General features: G+C 45.3%; 2 protein-coding genes across 2 annotated transcripts in view; both read left to right on the top strand.

Moving 5' to 3' along the window:
- TMEM242 (transmembrane protein 242) overlaps nucleotides 1–20,109 on the top strand; it is a 29,448-nt gene extending 9,339 nt beyond the window's left edge. Inside the window, exon 4 of the mRNA XM_059401333.1 lies at nucleotides 18,038–20,109. Coding sequence (XP_059257316.1) covers nucleotides 18,038–18,136 — 99 coding nt within the window. The 3' untranslated portion in view covers nucleotides 18,137–20,109. The remainder of the gene's footprint in view (nucleotides 1–18,037) is intronic.
- LOC132017515 (L-lactate dehydrogenase A-like 6A) lies at nucleotides 9,610–11,576 on the top strand. Its single transcript, XM_059399291.1, has one exon. It carries the CDS (start codon nucleotides 10,420–10,422, stop codon nucleotides 11,545–11,547), a length of 1,128 nt encoding a protein of 375 aa, XP_059255274.1. The 5' UTR covers nucleotides 9,610–10,419; the 3' UTR covers nucleotides 11,548–11,576.
- Nucleotides 20,110–25,775: the final 5,666 nt, after the last annotated feature.

The raw sequence follows: 25,775 nt of genomic DNA, 5'->3' as shown, positions 1-25,775 counted from the left end.
CATATCTGAGAAGTCTCACAGAAAAATGAACCACTGATAGTTTTTCAAGGGCACACCTTTTAAAAAGCAGTAGTGTTTATGAATTTGTTCATTCAAAAGACATTTGTGGGTCTACCCTGAGCCAGGCACTATGCCAAGACAGGGCTCCCAGCAGACCATTACTGTGGAAGGCTTCGGTTTTAAGACTCTCTAAGCAAATTCTTATTATATGACCCATTCTGCATCTTGCGGACAGCAGTACTACATTTCAGTTCTCAGAGAGTTTGGAGGATAATTGTGAGATTGCCCCAACTCCTGAGAACTCTTATCTTTCCACGACTAAAGAAAACAAATCTTAGAAAATGCTGGACAGAAATGGTCCAGATCTACGCACTCAAATAAATAATTGATATGATTATTCTGGGTAAATTAGGTAAATCAGAATCAGTCCCTTTGTCAAATAATTAATGGTTGGTAGCAACCTTGAATCCTATTAAATCGTTATAAACCCTGTTCAAAAAAAAGAAGGGTGCCATCTACTGGCTGAAGGAGAGCAGTGCACATTCCCTGTTTTAATTCACCGCTACATCTGCTGGTCTAAACCAGGACATGCTGAAATGCTTGAAGCTAAGCTCTTCAGTTTCTTAGAAATATTTTGGATTTACACTTAGTTTATTCGTAGTTGTTATGGAATTTATTTCACATAAAAAATGTATAATACATCAGATATAAATTTACATTTTACTCAATAGTGTTATCAATTAATTAGAGATTCTAACAAAAGCAGAGGTAGTGGAGGCTATCTTGTCAGCGGACTGAAGCCAGTAGGTGTGTCCAGGATTTAAGGTGGGAGCTTCCCTCCCTCCATGTCTGAGCCAGTCCAGATTCAGTCTGGGAACCTCTCACCTGTTCTGGCCATGAACAGCATCGTGGGCCAGCAAGCAAGGCCTCATTGCTCAGTATAGATTCATCCATCACTTTGAATTACGGCATTTTATCATCTGATTATGATTGAGGCAGCCTTCACTTTTTAACAGTGACTTAATTGTTGAAACAATGAACATTTACTGTGGGTCTGTGGTCTCCTAATGCACCCAGTGATCCCAAAGGATCCCAAAGGATCCTGGGAGACTGCCATGTTCAGGCCAGGTTCACCCTGTGGCAGTATGATTAGATGCTTTTTATTATTTTAAGTTTAGAGTAGTTGAAATAAATGCTTGTCAGTGAATAAATAAGGATGTCTCGAGATACCAACTAGTAATTCCCCAGTTATCAAAAGAAGCAAGCCAGGGCGCCTGGGTGGCTCAGTAGGTGAACTGCCCGCCTTCGGGTCAGGTCATGATCCCAGGGTCCTGGGAAGGAGCCCCGCATCGGGCTCCCTGCTCAGCCAGGAGCCTGCTTCTCCCTCTCCCTCATTCCCTCCCCACTGCTTGTACGTGCGTGCTCTCTCTCTCTCTCTCTCTCTCTCTTTCACTCTGTCTCGCTCACACTCTCTCAAACAAATAAAAAAACTTAAAAATACCATGCCACTTAAAATTATTCACCTGTGACTCAAGCACAAAGACTTCACTTTTGTACCTTTTCCTATTTATATTAAGTATTCATACTTGAAAGGATTTCTGAAAAGATTGAGCATAATTACGATTAGACTATTCTGCCTTCTTTTCCCCTCCCCTTAGAAGGAAAAATGTTGGATGTATAAATAATTCCTGATTGATACGACTGGGAAACCTGGGGCTTTTTTTGCCTGGACTCTTCTCTTCTCTTCCAACATTTGTTGGACTTGAGGCTGTCTCAGTACCAGTCGGAATCACCACTGCTAACATTTACTGTGCCTTGTAGTTAATACATTCATGATACCTGGTGTAGTTAGATTCACAGATAATTTACAGTCGTTGCCCTCAGAGGAGCTAAAATCTCAATAGTAATAAAACCACAAATGAAAACATTTTTAGTTATTGTGAATACATTAAATCATCCAGAGACTTAAATTTAAAAATTAACTTGTAAATAAAGGAAATTTTTCATTTAGTTTGTCTTTTACCAGGTAATAAGAAGTATTTGTTTTTATTTACATATATTGCTTATTTTTAAAGAAAAACATGTTTAGGACTTATCTTTTTAAAAACAGATATTTTATGTTTATTTTGTGTTTTATATTGTGTTTATTTTATAAAATTATGTACCCATTTAAAAAAAAAAAAAAGGGTGGAAAAGTACAAAAAGGGAAACAAAAATCACCAGAAATCCTATTTAGTTGTGATCACTTATTACAGTAAAAACATCCCTTCAGACTTTCTGTATGTCTGTGAATATAATTGTATGTAAGTGTTTTACTGTTCTATTCTAGAGCCTTTTCTCACTGAATAGCCACAAGAACATCTTTGCATAATAGACTGTGTAAATCTCCATCACATTTAATGGCTACCTGGTGTTCCATTATATTATAATTTATGTAATCAGTCTCCTGCCAATAGCACTTATACTGTAATTTTTCACTATTAAACACCATAGTGAACCTCTGTAGGTGTGCATCTTTTTATACTTTTCTCAGTCAGGAAATTTGTCCTAAAGACAACTAATGTTATTGTTGAATCCAGGGGCATTTAAAAATGTTTTTGATGTCCAAAGTACAAAGTTGATACATTTAGAAGATGCTGAGAGTGCATACAGGTTTCCTAGCTCCCTCGCCATTAGTGGCTTCTATTACTTTGAAATGTTTGCCAATCTGATAAATGGAAAATAATCTCTTTCTTCCTTTACTGTTTCTCTCCAAAGTCCCGCTGCTCTAAAGGCTTTTATGCAAATAATCTGTGATTGAAGTCTTACACATCTCTCCAGCCCCCATATTTCCTCTTGATCTGATATAGCTTATTTCTTTCTCAAGAGCCCAGGCTTCCTTTTCCTTAAAATCAAAAAGTAAAACATGTCTTAATTATTTCTCCAGAAATTGGCATCTGTCTTTCCTATTCTAAGAAAGATTCTTTAAGAGAGGTAATAATATCTTTCTTCTAGGACAATATTGGATTCATTCTAATAAAATGTATTTTCTCCAGCTCTTTTTAGTAGCTGCTGCTAAGTATACTTTTTAATGTTAATGTTTACGCTCATTTCTTAATGGCCTTATGACCAGCTTTGAGGGCTTTTGCTAATTACAGTAAAATCTCTTTCTTTTGCCTTTTTGCTGATTTCAGTATCTGGTAGATCTTATATTAAATATGTTTATTCTGAACCATTTTTAAGTTATTTGTCTCAAATGAAGCAACATTGTAGGTGAACGCTAGGACCACATATATAAATAAAACTATGAAAAAGCTTAGAGGTTTTTAATATCTAAGATATTTAAGAAGGAAATAGACTGTATGCTTTGTACTTTGCTTTGGTTCCGGTCAGAGGTTAAAAACAAATCCATTTCCTGGCAAATTGTTTAATGGTGACCACTTCTGAGGGATCTGCAGGGGAAGTCAGAGGAGTGACTAAAATATGTCCCTTCTGCATCCTTGCTTAATCTAATTTGAGAGCTTCCGAACATCTTTACCAGCTTCTGTCCCCAGGAAGCAAACTTCAGTTCCTGACTCTGATTACCATAACATCAGCACACACAGCTTCACTTCCACTTCCTGATGGATCTTCCTAGAATGCCTAGAACACGGAGTCATCATGATCTGACACAGGCAGTTCTGTCTGTCAAGCTGAAGGCCTTCAAACAATGTAAGCATTGAGGAATATATTCCTGGAATCATTTTTAAATTAATTGGAAGTGGCACTGTGCATCACTTAAATTTAGGTCTGAGGTGACAAGAACATCTCTATAACCCTTATTTCCCACTCACTGCCGCTCTAATGGGCTTGGCATCCGGTGGTAAGAGGCACTCGATGTAATGTGGAAAGGAATTTGGTGACAGAGAGACCGAATCACAGGCACTTGCTCAGTTTAAAATGGGAGATAATGACCAATGTTGTATTTTGTTTTCTGAGGTGGGTTTTTTTCCCCCCTAAGCCAAGGGAGCAGGAAAAGAAAAAAAAAAACCCACAGCTTTTTTTATTGGCATATTGCCAAAATACCTCTTCTAAAAACCCACCAGGTTCCTTTTATAAGTAAAATAGGACCCAAGCATTTTATAAAGTGGGAATGTGCAACAATTATTAGAAAAGATAAGCTCTGCCATAAAAGCCTTCTTGTTCCAAAGCCTGACACAAATCAGGCTTAATCACCTCAGGAATGTTCCTGGCCTTATTCCACTGGAGGAAAAATATCCTTGATTTCATTTGGGTTTTCTTTTTCTTTGTCCTTATTTCAATATGGAGCATAGAAAATTGGACTCAGATGAGCAGATCTCTCTAAATAAGGCACTGTGGAACGAAGACCCAATAGCCTATGCTTCTCCCTACGCTTTGTTTTAAAAGGTACCTATTATTGGTTGGTCACTTAGAAATACCTAGGAATCTATAAAACATTTTTATATGTATATGTTGATATATTTTTATATATTACTTTTCGTTTCCCAGTATATCTGATAATGAAGTGGTCTCTCAAATTGAATTCTCCTGACCGAAATGATTCTAAGAAGAAATCTTTTTTTAATGTGCTGTGTATCTTTCTACAGTGTAGACTGTGCTGAACATAATTTCTATAATTTTTGGTGAACCAAATCTATATATCGGATATATATCAGTTATTGTTTGTTTCTTGTGCTAATGGATCCTGGCCTTTTATAGTTCTTCATTCTTTTTGTAATTTTTCTCAATCCTAGTTTGGCTCTTATTTTTTCCTTCCCACTATTCCATTTCCTTCTGAAATGCTGCTGCCTATTTTATACATTTTATGCTAGGTTCCTTACTTTGCCTTTAAATTTGCTGCTCCGAGGGTCCCTCTGCTCTAGCTTCATCCACACACAGAAGGCTGCCAGGTCTGCGTCTCTAGTCGACTTCTGAGCTCCTTGCTCATGGACCCACTTGCTAGACACCGATGCTCGCATGTCCTGCTGGTCTCACGTGTGTTCCCACATGAATGTTATTTACTGCCCTGCCCCCGTCCCCACGCAGCATCCTACTCCTGGGTCACTCACGGTGAGTGGCCGTGTCATCCGTAGAGCCGCCCGGAGGGAAAAGCTGGATTCTCATCATGACCACACTCTTTCTCACCGCTGTATCTAATCACTCAGCACGTCTTGCTTCTCCACACTCCCACTGCCATTGTCCCTGCCGCAGGATGGTCACGACGGACCTCTCCTCCGTGCCTCCCACCCGGTCTCTCCATAGTCCTTTCTCCACACCGCGAGAGGGCTCTGGCCTTCATCTTCCCCGGGGTTCATCCTGCATCTGTACCACTCACTCTGCCTTTCTTCATGTCACCGTGGGCAAGGTGTCCGTGCCGCGGGCATAGGTCCATCACGTCCATCTGTCGGAGGACCTCGCTCCCAGGAGTACCCCAGCCTTTGCTGATTGTCAGTCCCCCGCTGCTGTGTGTACAGCTGTACAGCTGTGTGTACAGCTCCTCCCGCCTCTGCAGATTCTCTCTTGATGTTCCCCATCTTTCTCCAACTACTCCTTTGGTCCGTCAGCCCCAGCTGTGGTCCTCGGCATCTGAACACAGTCTGCGCAGTCGGCCGTCGGGTTTGCCCTGCACGTGCCTGTTGCGCATCAGCAGTGGTGTGGCCCAGAGGCACGCAGCAGCCTGGGTCTCACTCAGAGCTCTCGGTCTCCTCACCGCCTCTCGTCGCTCCCGTGCGGGCTGCGTCCCTCCCGTGCCTCCAGCTGCCCAAGCCCGGAAACCAGCAGAGACTCATCATCTCGGCTTCTCTCATTTCCCTTCATTCCCTTCATGTCATCCACGGGCAAGTCCTGCTTGTTGGCTGTGCTTCCAGACACGGCCTGGCCCCTTTCATCTCTCGCCATTACATTCATCTTTTGCCTCGCAGAGTTTTCCGGCCTCTTCTTTACACCCCCCCCCCCCCCCCCCCCCCCCCCCCCCCCCCCCCCCCCCCCCCCCCCCCCCCCCCCCCCCGCCACCGAACTCTCCCTCCACACAGCAGCTGGAGATTTGTAAAGTGTCAGATGACGTCACTCTGAACAACGCTTCAGAGGCTCCCCGTGAAGAAGTCTTGTGGAATGTAGCCCCACGTGCCAGCCGGCCTCCTCTTGGACCACCCAGTCACCCCTCCCACCCGCAGACACCCCCCTGCCCCCCACCGCACGCCAGCCTTCCTCCTGCTGGTCCAGCAGACTCCTTGCCCAGGTGCTGGCCTGGCGGCTCTGTGTTGGCTTGTAGAGTTTCAACCCTGTTTGCGTTCGTCTCCCCCGAGAAGCTTCCCCAGACCATCAGTCCCTCTCGGATGGCATCCTGTTTTCTTCTTTTCACAGCACTGTTGCAAAATGAAGTTCTTTTGACCATTTACTTGTCTTATCTGTCCTCACAGAATGTAAATTTTAAGAGGATAGAGACCTCATTTGTCTTGTTCACTGTTGTAACCTCAGCACCTGATAGAGTACCTAGCATGGAGAATGTGTCCAGGAGACATCTGTTGGATGAAACCTGATCACTGTTTCTGCCATTTCAATGGCCCACTCTTCCCTGGAGAATAAAATCCAAGTTCCTTGAAATGGTTTGGTTGCTCTCTGGTCTCGCTCCTACTCATTTTTAATCCACTGGTTCTTAATGGGGGCATTTTGACTTCCCCTCCCCACAGAAGAAAGATACTTGGCAACATCCACAGACAGTTCTGATTATCATGACAGTGGAGGTGTTCTGGCATTCCATGGATAGAGGCCAGGGGTGCAGCTCGGTGGCCTGCACTGCACGGGACTGGCCCCAGAAAAAAGGATCTGATGCAAATGTTCACAACGCATCGCTCAAGACTCTGGCTGGTTCTCTCTTTATTGCACTCAGAGTTCTAGCCTTGCTGAAAGGCCATGTCCTTCTAGCCTCTGAGCCTTGACCTTGCTAATGTCGCCACTGAACATTCCTTCCTCTCTTCTGTTTCTGCTGCTGACTCTGTTCTTCGCCTGGATGGGGTCTTGAGGCAAATAAGGAGTTCATCTATTCTGGCAGTTTTGAGACTGTAAAAAATAACTTAAGTTTCCACCTTTGGGTGGAATTTAAGTTTTAGGTAAATTTAAGTTCTTACCTAAATTGAAGGTAACTTCCATGTACAAACATATTCTTCATGTCATTTTTTTTTTTTTTTTAGATGAATAGAACTGCTATCGGGGACTACAGTATTATTTCTATTAATCCAACCACAGAGAATAATTGCAGTGAATTAATAAAAACACATCTATTTAGAGCCTAAATCCATAAAATTAAGCTTTGTCAGTTTTTAGCTACAAATTGGGAAATTTAAGCACCTATTAGTGAATTTTAGTTTCTTTGTTTTTCGTGATTTGTGCTCCGTTAAAATATTTCACTTTTGAAAGATAAATGCATGTGGCTCTTCTAAGTGCATCAAAAATTATGTGTCGATAATGCCCTTAAAGAACACAATTGAGATTTGGATTCTTTATTAGATGACCTTGCCAGTTCCTGTTAACGATATTTGAATACCATCAATGCAAGTTGATTGCAGTGTTTTGACTTGACGTCTAGTCTGCCCTTGTTTTATTAGGAGAAAAGCTTTGTGGCCCTACTTTTGTCCCTCCCCAGCATTCCCATATCACCGACAAAGGAAAATGCTCTAAGGTGCTGGTATTTGTAAATATAGATTTTAGTATATGAGCAATAGAATCAGAGCCCACTAATTTGTTTTAAAACTATAATTTGCAATTTATGATTTTTAAATCAGAAAGAAGATTTTTAAAATAATTATGTTTATATAATGCTCTACTTGCTGATAAGTTTATAGCTTATAATATTAATTAATAGTACTTTCATCACAGCTTCTCTCTCTTTCTCATATCAAGGGTTTTGTGCAGTGGTTATTTTATAAAAGCTTTCCAAAGAATGAAACATTTTTTTATAGGATGAAAATATTCTCTCTGCCATTGAGCATTTGTTTTACTGTGTGTCTAGTGCTGCCGAATTTCTTTTTTGTATGTTCTGACTTGGTAGGTATTGGCTTTGGCTTTGAAAATGGCTAAGAAATCTTTTAGCTTATCCATATCTTTATCTGACTTGTATACATCAGCTTTGCTAAGAAACCGCAAACAGGTACCTACACATTTTACCCACCCCTTAATTTAAAACTTTGGCACCAGGTGGATTCTCCAGTTGTGCCTTTCTGTTTCTCTCACCTTTCAGCGCTCTGGCCTTACTTCACTGGGTTCTTTACTCCTTTCCTACCATGAATATTTACTGAATTCACTTACCGAGCTCTGTTCTAAAGGGTCGTGATATGCTCTAAATAAAAGGTGATCTCTTTGGAGAGACAAGTTCCTAAGTAATTACATTTAATAGTGTGTGATAAATCCCACAATGGAGAGAGGTACAAAAGACATTGGTGGCGTAGGATTCTTAAAAGTCACTTCTGCTTGGGGGATTGTAGAGACTGAGAGGGTGGAATATTTGAACTGCACCCCTAGCTAGAAAAAGGGCAGGGGACCTGCGGGAAGAGTCTAGGCAGAAGGAAGAGAATGACTTACTTGGAACCATCGCTGGTCCAGAAGACTTGCTGGTCATCTTCATTTCTTGCTTTCTCCCTCCTAAGTGATGTCGTCAAGCATAATCAGCATAATCCTGCCATCAGCTGTATTATGCTGTATTTTGAACAGATAATTTGAGTTAGGTTTTCCATTCAAAAGGAATAAAGAGCCACTGAAGACAGGTCATTAGGGAGCTATCTGGCTGTATTTGGCTTTGCACATCTTTGAGTAGACCTAAATCTGCTCCGGGGGTCATGTACGTCTCTTTGTCTGTCTTAGTTATTCCCTTCTTACCTCAAGACTTACTGTAAATAAAAAGCTGCTTTGTTTGAGGTATTTTTATTTTGGAGAGTGTTATTTTCTCAAAATTGATTTAGTTGTGGCTAAGGGGAAAAACTGAAGAGGCAGCTGTCAGAGATTTTATTTCTGAAGAGGTTCAAACTCTAGAAAGAAAATTACTTTAGAAAGAAGTCATTTAGCTACGAGTCTTTATGTGCTTGAATTTCATCCTCAAGAACACTTATCTTGGAAAATGACTTGACTGGTCAAAGGAATCATTATAGGAAGAAGGTGGGAACAGGCATCAGGTTAAAACATTTCAATTACGACTGGGATAAAAGAAACTATCAAAAGTTGGTCCTTTAAAAGGATCTCTCGAAGATGTTAGCCACCATTAAATAAAGATGATCATTTGAGCAATTCCAGTTTTCAATTTGATTTTGAGAAATGGTTACCATAAATCTGACCACTATTGTGGATGGAACTTAGGTATGTGGTGCTCTCACCGTTGTGTGTGTCATGGGGCTTGTGACCGCATACGTTCCACATGGGGGTCTGGTCCCTGCTAGAGTGCTAAATCACACCGAAACAGGATGGCAGGAACCCCATTAATAGCCACACTTTTCCTCCGCTCACCACCTCCTCTGATTATTCCTGTCTTTCTAGACTGCATTTCCGTGGCAGAAAGGGTAAGAATAGCTTTCCCAGTCCTAAATATGAAATATTTAATAGAAGGCTATCTCCCCACCTTTCGACTCGAGAAGTCGTTTTTAATCAGGACTCGGAATCCCAGCCTTGCCTTTGGCCTGAGAAGGAAGGAACAGCGTCCGCGTGAGTTTTCGCGCTGGACCCCGCGCAGTCGGCCACTTCCCCTTGTCGTCGCTGCTGTGACTTCCCAGCAGTGGTGGGTCCTGGTCGTGGCTGTATGAAGGCAGTGGCACCTTCCCAAATAGAAAGCTCTCAAGTGGGGTACAGCCGAAGTCAGGAGCCCCACCTCTCCTACGCAGAGAAACGGTGAAGGCGGCCATTTGGAGACGGCGCACACACCTTATTCGTCCCGGCAGGGATACACTTCAGAAAAGATAACCCTATTTTTATCTGTACATATTGGAATTTTTTTACTTGGCATCTGTAGCAAAAATAGAAAATCAGTAATCCCGGGGGTCTTGGTTGGTCCATTATTCACGTTAAAAGTTGCAGAGACTTCATGTTTATAAAACTTTCACTTCAGAATTCATCTGCTAGAGAAGTCCTTTTCCCACCCGAGTCCAACGCAGAAATTTCCCCGGAGGCCCTGGCGATTCCCGGGGGCCCGGCCGCCTTGCGCAGCCGCGGTAGTGGGCCGCGGGGCCCGCCGACGCCACGGCCTTGCGCAGCCGCAGTAGTGGACTGCGGGGGCTCCCAACCGCTACGGGCTTGCGCAGCCGCAGTAGTGGACTGCGGGGGCTCCCAACCGCCACGGGCTTGCACAGCCGCAGTTGCAGGAGGAGGGCACGTTTAAGGGTCACCTGCAATTTTCCGTCCCGCCTGGGAGCTTGTCTGGCGTTTCCCTCCTTTCTCCCTCCACTTCTCGAGTGAGTGGCCATGAGTCGGGCCGTGGGAGTCCTGCGGGCCGGCCCGAGAGTGGGCGCCGGGAGACTGAATTGGCTGTGTCCCCGCCGGGCGGCGGGCCTCCCTCTCACGGGCGCCTGGGCTGTCCCCCGCGTGTGCAAGATGGCAACCGTCAGGTGCGAGCTTCTCAAGAACTTCGCTTCCGAGGAGGCCGTGCCTCACAACAAGGTCTCCATCATCGGAACCGGATCGGTTGGCATGGCCTGTGCTATCAGCATCCTGTTAAGGGGCTTGACCGATGAACTTGCCCTTGTGGATGTTCATGAAGACAAACTGAAGGGGGAGACGATGGATCTTCAGCATGGCAGCCCCTTCGTGAAAATGCCAACTATTGTGTCCAGCACAGATTACCTCGTCACTGCAAACTCCAGCCTCGTGATCATCACCGCAGGGGCGCGCCAGGAAAAAGGGGAAACACGGCTGAATTTAGTCCATCGAAATGTGGACATCTTTAAATTAATGATTTCCAGTATTACCCAGTATAGCCCTCGCTGCAAAATGATCGTTGTTTCCAACCCAGTGGATATACTAACTTACGTGGCCTGGAAGTTGAGCGAATTTCCCCCAAACCGTGTTACTGGAAGTGGTTGTAGTCTGGACACGGCCCGTTTCCGTTTCTTGATTGGACAGAAGCTCGGTATCCACGCTGAAAGCTGTCATGGGTGGGTCCTGGGAGAGCATGGAGACTCGAGTGTGCCTGTGTGGAGTGGAGTGAACGTCGCTGGTGTCCCTCTGAAGAACCTGAACTCAGCCATAGGAACTGATCAAGATCCTGAGCAGTGGAAGAATGTCCACAAAGATGTGGTCGCTAGTGCCTATGAGATTATTAGAATGAAAGATTATACTTCTTGGGCCATTGGCCTATCTGTAGCTGATTTAACAGAAAGTATTTTGAAGAATCTTAGAAGAGTGCATCCAGTTTCCACATTAGTTAAGGGTCTCTATGGAATAAATGAAGAAGTATTCCTCAGTGTTCCGTGTATCTTGGGAGAGAATGGTATTACAGACCTTATAAAGATAAAGCTGACCACAGAAGAAGAGGCTTGTCTGAAGAAGAGTGCAGAAACGCTTTGGGAAATTCAGAAGGAGCTCAAGCTTTAAAGTTGTTGGAAACTACCTTTCTGAAGTTACTGAAGGGATAGTAGTTACAGGGTTTTGTTTGTCAAAAAAAAAAAAAAAATTTTTTTTTTTTTATAAGCTTGAATTTCTACAAGTTGGAAACAGGAAAGGAAGTAGAGTGAGTTGCCCCCAAGCTTTTTTTTTAGCATCTAGATGTCAGGATGCTTTTTCCCCCTGTAGTTCCTAAGTGGCCGCATCGAAGGTGTTTCTGTACCACAGATGTACCAGCACGTGCTGTGTGTGTGTGTGTGTGTGTTTGCTCTTTGGTCCAAAAAGGATTAGGATATAGGCATTTGTGTTATAGAAATGATAATTTTCATTAAGTACATGTTCTTTCATTCTGGATGGCTTATACTTTGTTTATTTACCATTTTTAAGATGTTGTAACTTCCTTTACAATGTAAAAATAAATGTACCTACAGAAGTACTTTGTGTAATGAAGCCATGAGCTGTCTTCATTCCACTGTGACAGTCTGTCACCTGGGCCTTAAAAAAAGCATTATAAAACGGGAGCTGCAAGTAGGTCCTGTTTATTTGGGGGCAGAGAGGCACATGCACACACGTACTCTTGTATGGATGCCAGGGAAGCAGGATCATTAGGTTAAAATGTGAAAAGAGGAGTGATCTGGTTGGCAGTTGTTACAAAGTGTTTAATGCAGTAAAATACAAAGCCTTTAGAAGGAGGCCTAACAGAGATGGCAAGTGTTTCTGTCACTTAGTCAGCAGGGAAAGGAGATACACTTAGATTTTGGAGTTGTTAAAAACCAAGCCTGACTAACGTTATTTTAGAACTGCCTCTGAGAACCTGACCTGTTAGCAAGTTAAATCAGGAAGTGTGTTACAGACTGTCCTTGTTCGGTCGGGTCTTACCAGCAGATTGGGCCCTGACCCCAAGATGCTCGCCTCCTCCCTGCTGCTAGTTCACTTCACTAGCAGGAAGCTTTTGTGTTTCAATTTTGCCCTGTTAGTGTCCTAGAAATTGGTTATTTTAATGAGTACTTCAAGGATTGTATTTCTCAGGAAGTTACACATTCACTTTTCATTCCTTGATCAATGGACTTTACTATAGATGCTAAACTTTATGCATCTGATAACAGTGAGGGTTTAGGAGAAAGTGAAGGTGCTTGTCAGGCCTTTACCTAAATGATGTAATAACTTAGAAAATTAAAAAAATTTTTTTGTTAATATCTTTATTTTAGAGAGAGCGAGCACACAGGATGGGGAGAGGGAGAGAGGACCTCAAGCCAACTCTGCTGAGCACAGAGCCCGATGCAGGGTTCCACCTCAAGACCTTGAGATCACGACCTGAGCTAAAGCCAAGGGTCAGATGCTTAACCAACTGTGCCACCCAGGCACCCTGAGAAAGATTTTTAAATTCATGTCAGCTTTCCTAATGCAATTGAATATTAAATAAATAATACGGTGTCTTTAAACATATTTCAAGATCCATGTGGCTATCAGCAGGGGTAATCAAAATTGAACGGTACCAGCAAATACTCTCTAAAGCCAGTCCTGGAAGGCCTGGGAGGCTCATTCCCTTAAGCGTCTGCCTTCAGCTCAGGTCATGATCCTAAGATCTTGGATCGAGTCCTGCATTGGGCTGCTTGCTCAGCGGAGAGCCTGCTTCTCCCTCTGCCTACTCTTCCCCCTGCTTGTTCTATCTCTCTCTGACATAAATTTAAAAAATAAAGCCAGTCCTCCTTAGTTGAATTTTATCGAGAAGATCTAGGACAGCAGTCTGCCCCCCAAAATGACCCTTTACCCTAGTGATCAGAGCTCCCATACTATTTTATTGGAAACATCTAGAAATGTTCTGATTACCCAGGAAGTAGTACATAGAGTGGGACAAATTGATGTACCAGGCTTTTGGAAAGTAGGAAGAATGGTGGTTTGGTTGTTCCAGCTGATTCTAAGAGCCATTTAAGCTTAACTGCACAGAGTTCCTCTTCTCCTTAGCCCAGTGCTTGAGTTTTCATTCAACCATGTTTCAGCCAAGTTTAACATAATTTTGAAGGGGATCAGAGGATGCCCTAGGTCTGTTTTGTAATTCTCTTCACTATGTCAGTCAGGATAGGCTGGGTTATGCTACAGTGAAAAACAGTCTCCAAATGTGTGGTTTAAAACAACAAAGGTTTATTTCTCTTGTAAAATCCAGTGTGGGTTTACGTGTGTCTCTCTAAGGGAACTGTCCTACACAAGGACAGTTTTGATCTTGAGGCACCTCTGTAGTAACACAGGTTTCCTTTTTTCCGTGGCAAGGTAAGAGTGGCCTGGAAACAGCTGCGGTTAAATGCATCACCCTGGATGTGATGCCCATTTCTTCTGCCAGAACTAGTCACATGGTTACCTAACTTCAAGAGGGTGGAGAAGTTGAACCCCCTGTGTCTAGAAGTCCACGACTTCTGGTTATCAGGGAACATTGCTAATAACCTGCCATGCCATTTTAAATAAAGTGGTAGCCATTGGAGGAGTATGTATGCTTTTGAAATCCTTCTTAGTGAAAGCTGGTATGTGATTAGAGGTTCTAGAGGTACCAAGTTTTCCAGGTCACGGGACCAGCGTGGCTGTGGTGAAAGAGCCCAGGGCGTCAGTCAGTTGTACTTAGAAAACATGTCACCATGGCTGGTTTAACCTCTCTGACCTCTGGTTTCTCATATGCAAAGTGCCGGCTCTCATTTCTGCTGCATGGAATTGTAAAGACTAAGTAATAGCCCTGTACTTGGTTCAGTGCCTGGCGTCCAGGTCATCTCAAATGGCAGACATTTTTATTCCTGTTCAAGAAACAGAGTCTTACTCTATTTTATGGAGAAGCTGAATTTCCAGGTTCTTCAGAATTACTCTTGGTACCATAATTATTGACCTATCTGAAGGCTTTCTCATCACTTGTTCCTAAAAAGCTTTTGTCATGCTACGTCCAGCATTGACGTCCTGCAAGAGGTAATTGAAGTAAAGGAGCTGGTGAATGGCAAAGACATTTTACAGCTTGAGCTTTTTATTCCAATAACTGCTTATTTTTTTAAGAATAGATGCTATAAGGATTTTCTAAAATTAATTGGGTAGATAGCAGCTTTTAAGGAGTTTTTCAGCACACCATATATGACCAAAAGTCTTTTTTTTTTTTTCCTGCCAAGACACGCATGATGAATGCGCAGCCGTGTCCCAGGTCTCCTGCTGGCATCCTGGCTTTATGGCCCTTTACAAAGCTGTTGCAGTGTGAACGACAGTAACATTGTCAGAGGCACAATCTTGAATCTGTTCTGATGTCTGAAAAGTTGCTCATACTCAGTCTTTAGAATGTCCATATTATGACGAAGTACTTACAATAGGTTTCCCAATTGTCATGACATTGTATTTGAGAACTGCCTTTAGGAAGTTGTACTTTCCAATAATATGACAACCCATCACTGCTGGACACAAACACTGGAACTTAAGGATGAGGTTCTTGAGCAGTGGACATGTTGCCCAGGGGGTGCCATTCCTGTCTTAGTCTTTGTGGAGAGCAGTGGCCCTGCTTAGAAGGGTAGCCCTGTGACCCCTAGCCAAGGTCAAATTCTTCCTGGTCCGAGGAAAGAGGGAAGAGATCCCAGAGTTTGCAAAGTGCTGCAGAGTAAAACTGAGTTGTTGGATGGAGACTAGTTCCTAGCATGCCCTGGCCTCACCAGACTGTTGGGATGTAGGGTAGGGAATGGGTTTATGCCAGTAGCTGTCAATGTTATTGTGGAATCTAGTACATTGGTGTTATAATCAAATTTGCTTAAATTAACTCAACCCCGGGGCTCAGTGGGTTAAGCCGCTGCCTTCGGCTCAGGTCGTGATCCCAGGGTCCTGGGATGGAGCCCCGCGTTGGGCTCTCTGCTCAGCAGGGAGCCTGCTTCCTCCTCTCTCTCTCTCTCTCTCTGCCTGCCTCTCCATCTACTTGTGATCTCTCTCTCTGCCAAATAAATAAATAAAATCTTTAAAAAAAAAAATTAACTCAACCTCTAAATCTTTTCAAGCACATTTTTTTATCCTTTTGTTTTTCAAGCACATTTTTAAGCAGAAGGTTCTGTTAGCCTGTGATAGTGTATTACTGATAGACCCACACCTCTAAACTGCATCAGAAATTGACAGAGGATAAAAAAAAAAAAAGCAATAACAACAACAACAAAAACCCTGAAGGTTTTCATTTACTATCCATATAACAAAAATAGTAAGAACTTAAAAACCTGCTGTGAAACCCTTGCTTAAAGCAACATAAGGCCCTGTTTATAACTTAAATGTGGACTCTGGGTTTCCATTTCCACGGCTGTAAAATTAAAGAAGAGGCCTGAATGGTCCACTTGTCTCTCTTCCTTTATATCTCTTTGAAGCCTGTCTATTCCTAATTGGCTCTTTCTTCAAATGATTCCTTGCGGTGGCTCAGTAACTCATTTATGACCCTGGGAGCAAGTAAATGATACAATACTTGGGAAATTAAAGGCAAGGGGAAAAAAAATCAGTCCAAGAGGAGGAAATGGGAACACAGGCCCCCATGCTGAAGTAGAACGCCCAACCTTTACTCCTCCCCAGACCTCAGCTGCTTCCCCCCGACTCCTCCCTTCTCAACAACTGCCCGTGTCCCACATCCCTGAGAAGGTGAAATGGTAAATGATTCATGTCCTCGCTCTCTGACACCCCATTTGAAAACTCATTAGGTTTAGTTGTGACAGATGTTACAACCAGTGACGGCGAAGGGAAAGAACTAGGCAGCACATCGTAGACCCTGACCAGAGATGTCTTTGAACTGAGAAAGTGTATGCAAAAGATTCCTCAGTGGGGCCATGTTGGTATTTTGGACAAAGCAATTTTTTTTTGAAGATTTTATTAATTTATTTTAGAGAGAGCTCGAGAGAGAGGGAGAGGGAGAAGCAGGCTCTCCCCTGAGCAGGGAGCTCCACGTAGGGCTCAATCCCAGAACCCTGGGATCATAATCAGAGCCAAAGGCACATGCTTAATGGACTGAGCACTCTAGGTGCCCCCAAAGCAGTACGTTAGCTATTTAGAATCTTTCCCCAACCCCAATGCAAACAGCAGTTCCCTGTGGTTTTGGCAACCAAAGTGGCATGACAGGATTTGAGAACTCCTGTTGGGAACTACAGTTCCAGTCCCTCCCCAGTACTACCTCTGGTTGACAACCTCTCATGGAGGATTCGCCACAGTACAAGCTGGAGAGTTGCGTGGAAGACTGGGCTAGGGAGAGGCATACCTGCCATGGACGTGTGTGTCTTGGGTCCTGGTGTCTGGGACCCAAACATTGAGATGGTTGGCACGGACCTCCTACAGACTACATAGAATAGGTAACCTCCTGGATCTCCCAATGTTAGAATACTTAGACCAAAATGACACTGAACTATAATGTTTTCAACAGATCTGTCATATTATATCTATGCATGTGAACTGTGTTCTTGCAGCCCAGCACTGATGATGCTGCCATGACAATAGCTAGTAGATCACCAAACACCACGTGCTCGGTGCTGTGCTTGCATCCTCACCACCGTGTAAGCAGGTGATGATCTCCATTCTATACACGTGGGATCTACCGCTTAGAGACAGGAAGCAGTTTCCCCAGGTAGTGGAGTTAGGATTTGAACAGAGAAGTCTAGCCAGTACCAGAGTCTGTGCTGCAGGGACTGGAGCGCATGCCTAGCACTTGACGAGGCCTGAACACGACACACTGGCTACATTTAGAGACAAGGGAAGGAACCAGCTTCAAAACCAAGTGAAGTAAGAAAACATCAGCCGACTCTCAGAACAACCCACCCAGAGATGACTTGGTGCTGTCAAGGAGTGCAAGGTGCTTCACAGCTCTCAGGGGGTCTTTATCCTTGAGAAACGCAGTTCGGATGTGGTTGATGAGAATACCGTAAGGCCATGCCATGCTGTAGAGCTGAAGCTATGAATTCACAGCAGGCCCAGATAGATTAAATAATGAACCAAACCGTGTATAGCTCGGACTATCTAGTGGAAAGATGATCGAGCTCCCGTAGTGAGTGCTGCCCTCCCTTAGAGCAGCGCCCTCCATCCATGGAGCACCCTGCCGAGTCTCTTCTCTTCATTTCTTCCTTTTGGCTCCAGAATTCTTGGTGTAGTTAAGATAAACAGAACTCCCTCCCCCCCCCCCCGCCCGCAAAAACCCAGAACTCCCATTCTTAGCTGTATCTTTATATATGAAAGCCAACAACACATAGCATTCTTCTGGTAGGAAATAAATATTATGGAGAGTTGACAATTTAAATTATGTTGCCTTCCAGATTTAGAATGGCATTTTATGTTATTTAAAGGAAGAAGAAAAGAGGTTTCTCATTTCCTTTTAAGGTAGCAAGAACAGTCCTTACCTTTTATTGTACCCACAAGCAATGCAGTATCATTGGGGCAGCAACAGGGTCTCTCTCATTGCTTTGGCTCCTTTCCCCTTCTTTTAATTTTGATAACTGATTTCTTTTCCTTCTTTCAGATGAAAGACTTTCGAAGTAAAATGCAGTCAATATTTCCAGCAATTCCCAAGAACTCGGAATCGCCTCTTGAGTGGGAGGAAGCATTGAAATCCAAATGAGATGAGCATGGTGGGAAAAGTCTAAAACAAACGTCATGGAGAAGGGTGGCTTTGGAGATGTCACAGAAGCAAAGGGACTCCCCTGATTTATCATCAGGGACATGTGCATTGCTGACCGAACCCATGGGATGGATGGCGTTCAGTGCTGCACAGGAGGCCTATATTCTGTGTGCTTTACTTTAGTGTGTGTGTGTGTGTGTGTGTGTGTGTGTGTGTGTGTGTGTGAAGGTTTTCCCAAAATTAGGAAGATTCTTGCAAAATAATTACATGGATAACCTCTCGGTGGAGAAGATCCCAAGGGAAATCCTTCTGTTTACAAGGGCTAAAACCAAGTTTTGTACCTGGGGGAAGAATAAACGTGTAGTAACAGATGATGGAAAATCTTTATAGACAGACTCCTAACAGCACTAGTACTTCACTGTGTCTAATTAAATGAGTTTCCACAGCCTTCCTTGTTGGATGTAATTGTCAGGGCATGGAAGGCTTGCTGCTATTAGGCCCACTCCACAGTGACAGGTTCACAGGGAAACCCTGTCTGTCAGGCAGCGGATGTGGCTCCGTCGTCTGGAACACAGCCCTGGGTTTGCTCCTGCTTGCCAGTTAGCTGATGAGCTCACCCCAAGACCCTGGAAATTCTCAGACATAGAGAAGAAGCCAGGAACAGATTATGATAACCCACAGAGACAGTCATGCTAAAATAATAATTGTGGATATAAATTGTGCTTTTTTGAGGAGTCGGTTCTGTGTTCCTAAACATTGACTAATAGTTTGTAGTTTCACCTCAATTGTTCATGTAAAAATAGGCCAGTTATCACCTAGCTTAACAAATATTTTTAACCAGAAAGTTACTGAGGTATTGAGTCTCAGTATTAAGTACTGCCTCCTGACGGATTCCTACACACAGGCCCAGCCCTTTCCTGTCCTCCTGACCTCTCAGAGAAAACAGAGGAAAATGTCTACGTGCAATTATTTTTACTGGAGATGAACATTTTTTAAAGAAAGTACTTTAATATGTCAGTATATCCCAAAAAATATGGTTGGAGATCAGTAGTGCAATTTCTTTGTAATTAATTAGGCTTTAATTAGCAATCAGGTTTAATAAAGTACATTTGAAATTTTTCTGTTATAATGAAACCTTTTAGTGCTAAGGAAAATTTTTAAATGAAATGTCAAGTGCATAATGTAACATTTTTCTCTGGACCACGTTACCCTGTTAAAGTTGCTGTATTGTTAATTAAACAGGTGTAAGCAGCATCTGAGATCATATGTAACCTGTTAAAAATCCAGGACTAAAAGGAAAGAACCGTGGAATTTATCAGGGCGTATGGAGTAGCAAAAACTCTTTGCCCAGCTTTCATTTTTAACTAAATCTCTGCTAAGAAAAGATTCCTAGCCTCTGAATGGGCTGAAGGAAGGAAAGGCCAGAACCAAACTGAACAGTTTGTGTTCCTGTTACTGGCCTGAGTCTAGGAGCAGGGTGGGTGTGCTCTGTTCCCCCATGTCCTGGCACATGGGAGGCCTGAGGAATGAATGTTTGGACACATACTTCTGAGGCATGACTCGTGTTTACAAACCCTTTCCGTACGTCTTTTGTTCTTGAGGCATGGCAGGGCGGCCCCATAAGAATGATCGTGAATCACCTGCTGAGGGAGCGTTGACATGGGGACAGACTCCCTAGGAGACACCAGGCATAGGCTCCAGTCATATTTGAAAAGCAAAAATGGAGTAACGAAACTGAGAGTTGAAAGGAAAACAAGCAGTGTGATCGAAGTATTTTTCTATAGTCAGAACTCCGATATCAGAAGATTTAGTCATTTGTCTATTCCTTTTATACCAGAGGCATATTGTTAAATTGGTTAATGGAAAGGAAAAATGTTGAACAGATAATGTTATTCTTTATGTGAAGTACCATCTGTGTATTGAGTTCTGAACGTTCCTGGATATGGAAGAGAGGAAATGTTATGGAATTTCAAGTTTGCCTTCTTTGCTGTCTTTATCTTGGGTAGAGTATGACAAACATAATCACATTTATCTCCTGGAGCATAAAGAGTTTTAATCACCCTATTAACCAGGATGACATTTTTCACAGACTTAAAAAGGAATAGAACAGACATTATCTCCCCATAAGCAATCCATTTCATGGAGGCTGAGCACTAGAAATTTTTTAAAGGACGGATAACACAAGCCATTTCCATTTCATGCGTAAGCCCACATTAAGGCGGCTTTCCCTAAGAATGTTGCTTACCCTGGTTGAGTGTTAAGCTTTACGTTTAGAATCTCAGCACCAAAAGAGCTATTAGAGAAAGCAATATAGAGAAAATGTGATGGGCAGGGAGGGGCAACTTCCCAGGCCTCGGGATTCATTCACAGGAAAAAAAAAAAAAAAAACAACCAACATGTATTCCAAGAGGTTATTGCTACCCTGTAAAAATGTATCCATGGGCTGCTGTTACCTTCAGAGTCAAGAAAATACGATTTCTAAATAACCCCAGAATGAAAAACAAGGCACGGAAAGGGCCTCATGCGATGCTGAGCTGCCTTTCTCTACAAGAAACGGGGATTCTGATGATCCGGAGTTGGGGATGAACCACTGTGCGACCTGGCAGCGCAAAGGCGTGACTGCAGGTGACCCTCGCTCCGTCGCACCGACTCAGGCGACATGAGAAAAACCTCGCTCGGTGCTCAGTCCAAAGGTGGCATCTGATCACCTCATCTGTCATACATTGCTTTGTTTCATGGACAGTATGGGACTCAACTTGCAAATTAATCGTGCAACCTAAGGGGAAAATGTAAGAAATTAAGAAGGAAAAAAAAAAAAAGCCCATGGGGACAAAAGTAATTAAAATCCACTGAATTTAGCTATCTCACTGGGGGCAAAATTTAATCTCTCCTAGGTTTGGTTCATGAAGAATGTTGTATATTGTCACCAATTTTCATGTATCTTCTTTAAAAATAGAGCAAACAGTTAAGTGTAAAGTAAAATCAGCCAGGTAAACTATAAAATTATTTCTCCAAATAGTTAAATTTCTCACGAAAGGCAGTAAAATACAGATTTTTATAGTATATTATCATATTCCAGTGAGATGCTTTTCCTTTCTGCCAAGAGTCATTGAATAATATGTCAAGGATAGGGGTCTCTATATTGGTGTTATCAGGATTAATTATCAAAGGGGGCGCTTATATAAGGGGAAAGTGAGCATCTCTTGGAGGCAGTGACATTCATCTGTAATAATGAGTGAGGCTGTTAGCAAATTTTGTCTGAAGGCAGGTAACTCAGTTTGGGAGAAAATTAGACCAAGAAGCACATAGAGCTCAACTTTCCTGCCCAAGCAGTGGAGTGACTCAGGACCTAATTTGCATTTCTCAAACAAGCTTGCCTCATTATCATTTGGTGATAAAAAACAAAACAATAGTGAACACAGGCAAGAGATTATGTAAATGTTCTCAATGATGAAGGGTAAAGGCCATTTTTTTCTTAAGATTTTATTTTGTTAGTAGGAGCAAGCATGAGTAGGGGTGGGGGTTGAGGGGTCAGAGAGGGAAGGAGATTCCCTACTGAGCAGGGACCCTGATGTGGGCCTAGATCCCAGGATCCTGAGGTCATGACCTGAGCAGAAGGCAAAGGCTTAACCGACGGAGCCTTCCAGGAGCCCGTAAAGACCATTCGTAAGGGGCTCTCTTAGGAAGGCACACTGAGGTAGCTTGGCGCATGGATGCAACACCTACTACCCACTCACTCGTCTGAAAACGCTCCAAAATCCATCTTCCTCCTGCCCCTGCCTGGTGCCTCCGGCTTAGCACAGGAGTCCGGGTGTGCAGCCCGACAGATGGCCCTCCAGTGCCACGAACTCGGGGCTCCTGACCACAGACTTGGGGCTCCAGCGAGCCTGGGCCTGTTGTTCGGAGAGAGCACAAGTGGCCACACTGACTTGGAGGTCGCTCCGTTGGGACAGAGGTTACAAAGCTAAGAAAAGTCTAGCGTGGTAAATCTCATGCCAAGCTAATGTTAGAGCTCTCATTGAAAGATCCGAATGATTGAGGAAACCCTTTGCTCTGAAGCTAGCTTGTGGGCCAGCCCCAACTCTCTTCTCATAGATTTATTACAGAAGATCGTAGTCAAGTGTGGGACCGTCATGTCAGCAAGCCTAGCACATCCTCATCTAAGAGGACGACTTTTTATGCAAGTCCCTAGCGGTCCTGGAGATATGGCCCCGGCCTTGTCCGGGCTGACCCAGAGTTGGAGGCAAATGGCCTTTGTCTCCCTCCACAGATCAACATGTGGAGCGGTTCCCCCGTGTTTTCCCGGGTGTCTCTCCCAGAGACGTTCCCATGGGAATGGTCCGCATTCTTCACGGATCCACATTCATCACAGGAGTACCTTTGCTTTAATTCCTCAGTATCCCACATGCTACTGAAGAAGCAGGGGGTGAAGGGCGAGGTTAAAAACATAGGCCCGGGGGTGCCTGGTGGCTCAGTGGGTTAAGCCTCTGCCTTCAGCTCAGGTCATGATCTTGGGGTCCTTGGATCGAGCCCTGCGTAGGGCTCTCTGCTCAGCGGGGAACCTGCTTCCCCCCTCTCTCTGCCTGCCTCTCTGCCTACTTGTGATCTCTCTTTTAAATAAGTAAAATATTTAAACAAACAAAAAAACCAAAACAGGCTCTTTGAGACCTTAGAGAAGCACTTGCTCCACGACAAGGAAGTGGGTGTCATCCTTGCATGGTCTCTTCGGGGCACGACCGAGGCCATAATAGGCCCTCAGGAGCTCGCATGTGAGGGAGCGCGGGAGGAAGGAAGAAAAGAGGAAGGAGGCGGAGGAGGAAAGGCCCGGCGTGGGGAGGGAGGGACGTCCTCACTGGGAAGAGGGTCCCTACGTCCAAGACCACACGTCCAGCTCCTGGCCAAGCGGACCGATGACCGTCCCCTTCTCACCCATGCTGACCACATCGACCTCAGCCACCAAATCTCGAGAACAAGAAAAGTCACGTCAGAATGAGGAAGGAGTAGCATCGGCACCGGGTCCTGGGACCTGGCAGCGGTTGCTAATTCCCAGTCTCAGGACCAGACGGTCCAAAAATTAAAAATCAAAAGCAAAATCCTAATGCATTTCTCCGAGTCACGGAGCAAGAAGAAATAGAAGATGAGCCGGAGGACGAGTATTACTCAGGATGAGCCCGTGTGGGGCCGCAGGGGTGGCCCGGCAGAACCCAGTCGGGCTCCCAGAAGTAATGACAGTGGAACGTTCCTTGAACACTAAAGATAAAGAAAAGGAAAGAAAGAAAGAAAGAAAAATTCCCGGTGCTTCTCACTTCATTTTAGAGACTTCACTCTCTAGCAACAGCCTCTAGACATAAGGCTCCCCCTCACCTCTGGGCGGAGGAGGTTTATTTTGTAGCCGGAGCCCGAGCTGAAGTTTGGCTCCGAGTCCCCAGGACGCGCACGCGCCCCGCGGGCTGCCCCCCCACCCCCGCCCCCCGGAGAAATGAGACCGAGACCACCTCCCCGGGACCCCAACCCCACTTAGCAAGAAGTCTAATAATTCTCCCTAATCCACCCAATTTGTGCCTTCGGGGTAAGCTCCCGCGGCCCCCTCTCTGCTCAGCCAGTCGCTAAGTCGGTCACATGCGAATGACCCCGCGTGACAGCCCCGCGGGTCAGCGGCTCTGGGTTGCCCCTGCCCGGAGGCCGCGACCACTACCAGACAAGCGCGGGCTGGCAGGCTAGTACCCCCGCTCCGGGTCGCCACGCGTGACGTGGCTGCCGCAGTGGAAATCAGTAGCATCTCAGATACGTGAGAGCCGAGAGTCCCAGCGGGTCCGCACCGTCCTGACCCGGTGCGGTGACTGGATCCGCGGTGGCTCCGGACGCGGACGTCACCCTCAGAGCAGCCGTTGGCCCAGGAGCGAGGTGCGCGCAGCGGGTCAGTGCTCGCCCCCGGGCTGGTCAGCCGCAAGGCGTTGGCCAAGAAGATGCTGCCTCCCCCGGACCGTCCGCTGCCTCCCCCGGACCGTCCGCTGCCTCCCCCGGACTGTCCATTGTCTTCCAGGCGCCCCTCCACCCCTGCACGAGCACCTGGGGAACAAGACTGGAGCTGATCCTGTGCACAAGCGGAGGAACATTAACTCCAGCCTGGGGAAGCCTTCCCAATGCCTCACCTGGCACAAGGTCAAGGCCAGGGGCGGGGTGGTCAGAGTCCTTGGGTTTTGGATCCCTGCTCATGTTGCCCAGGTGTCCTGCACCACCCCCTGCGGAGACCTGTTCACGTCTGTCTTCTCGGGGGCTGCTTCTGGTGGATCCAACCCCAGGATCAGCCCCAGCTCTCCGAAAGGAGACAAGTGAGCCGCATGTTGGCAGGTTAAAATAGCCTCTGCCCTGTGTTTCTTTTCCTTTTTTCTTTCAGAACAAGGATCGGTTGATGTGGATGAGAGATTTTGCAAACCTCTTTGGAGGCTCATATTGTGGGATCCCCCGGGTGGCCCATGAGCACCTCCCAGAGCCCTTCCTCAGCTAGCGCGGTCTTCCCCGTCTTGGGGAGTCACTCCCCGAACCTCATCCTTGTTCACAGTGAGTTACTAAGGGTCACAGTAGTGATAGGCCAGTAAACATTTTCTCCGCAGCTAAAACTCCTTTGTGATCAATGCCAGTATAAACATTTAAAAAATTCTTCACGGAGTACCCAAGTCACCAGGCTGTCCTCCCTGAAGGGGGTCTCCAGGAGCTGGTGGGGTCCTCCCCCACCTGACTCTACCCTCCAAACCCCTCCAACCCTCCTCCAGCCTCCCAACCTTAACCCCAAGCCCAACTTACACCTGGGATGACTTTGGGCAAATGACCCACGCAGGCTCAGTGTCTCCATCTCTAAAATGGGTTCCAGAAGCACGTCCACATCACGTGTTCTGGGAGCGCTTCACAAAGCAGCCAGCCTGTGTCACAGGGGCACTTGATCTGACCCTCAGTGACAGCCTGGGACTCCTCCCGCAGGATACTCTTGTTCACCCCACTGTCCCACTGCTCTGCCTCCAGATCTCACCCACGGGAGGAGGGCGGGAGCCCTCTCGGGCCTGGGCTTCCGGGGCCGCACCTGCTGGTGAACCAGGCACCATGAGGAGAGAGTCCGCCCTCCAGCCTGGAACGTCCCCTGAGCCCTCAGGGACCGCTGGGCAGCCACAGGGGGAGCAGGGAAAGACTGGGACTGGGGAAAGAAGGGCTCGGGGCTCCTTCGTGACTCTGCCTACACCCACGTCCTCAAACCTCCCTCCAAGTCCTTGTGAAAACCCAGGTCCTGGCCCCACCCCCAAACCTCCAATTCAGTGGTCTGGGCGGGGCTTGGGAGCTTGCATCTGTAACTAGTTCCAGGGGACACTGACCTGCTGGTTCAGGCACCACAGTGAGAACCAAGGCCCCATTCTGTCTTTCTCTCAGGTCCGTGCTAGGCAGAAGAGGTGCCTCGGGAAAGCACCTTTGCTAATCCCTCGCTTGTATCCACAGGCCACCTTCCCAAGCTCCTGCGAAAGCTACAGCTCGTCCCACCCTCCTGATTCCGCTGCCACCTGCCTGCAACACACGGGTGGCTGTCACCCTCCCAACCCTGTCCCTGTCCCTTCCCTCCCTCATCACCTTAGAATCGCTCTCCTGGGCAGCC

This window comes from Mustela nigripes, chromosome 5 (genome assembly GCF_022355385.1).
Source record: "Mustela nigripes isolate SB6536 chromosome 5, MUSNIG.SB6536, whole genome shotgun sequence".
NCBI classification, from domain to species: Eukaryota; Metazoa; Chordata; class Mammalia; order Carnivora; family Mustelidae; genus Mustela; species Mustela nigripes.
This window is presented reverse-complemented; position numbering and strand designations above follow the sequence as displayed.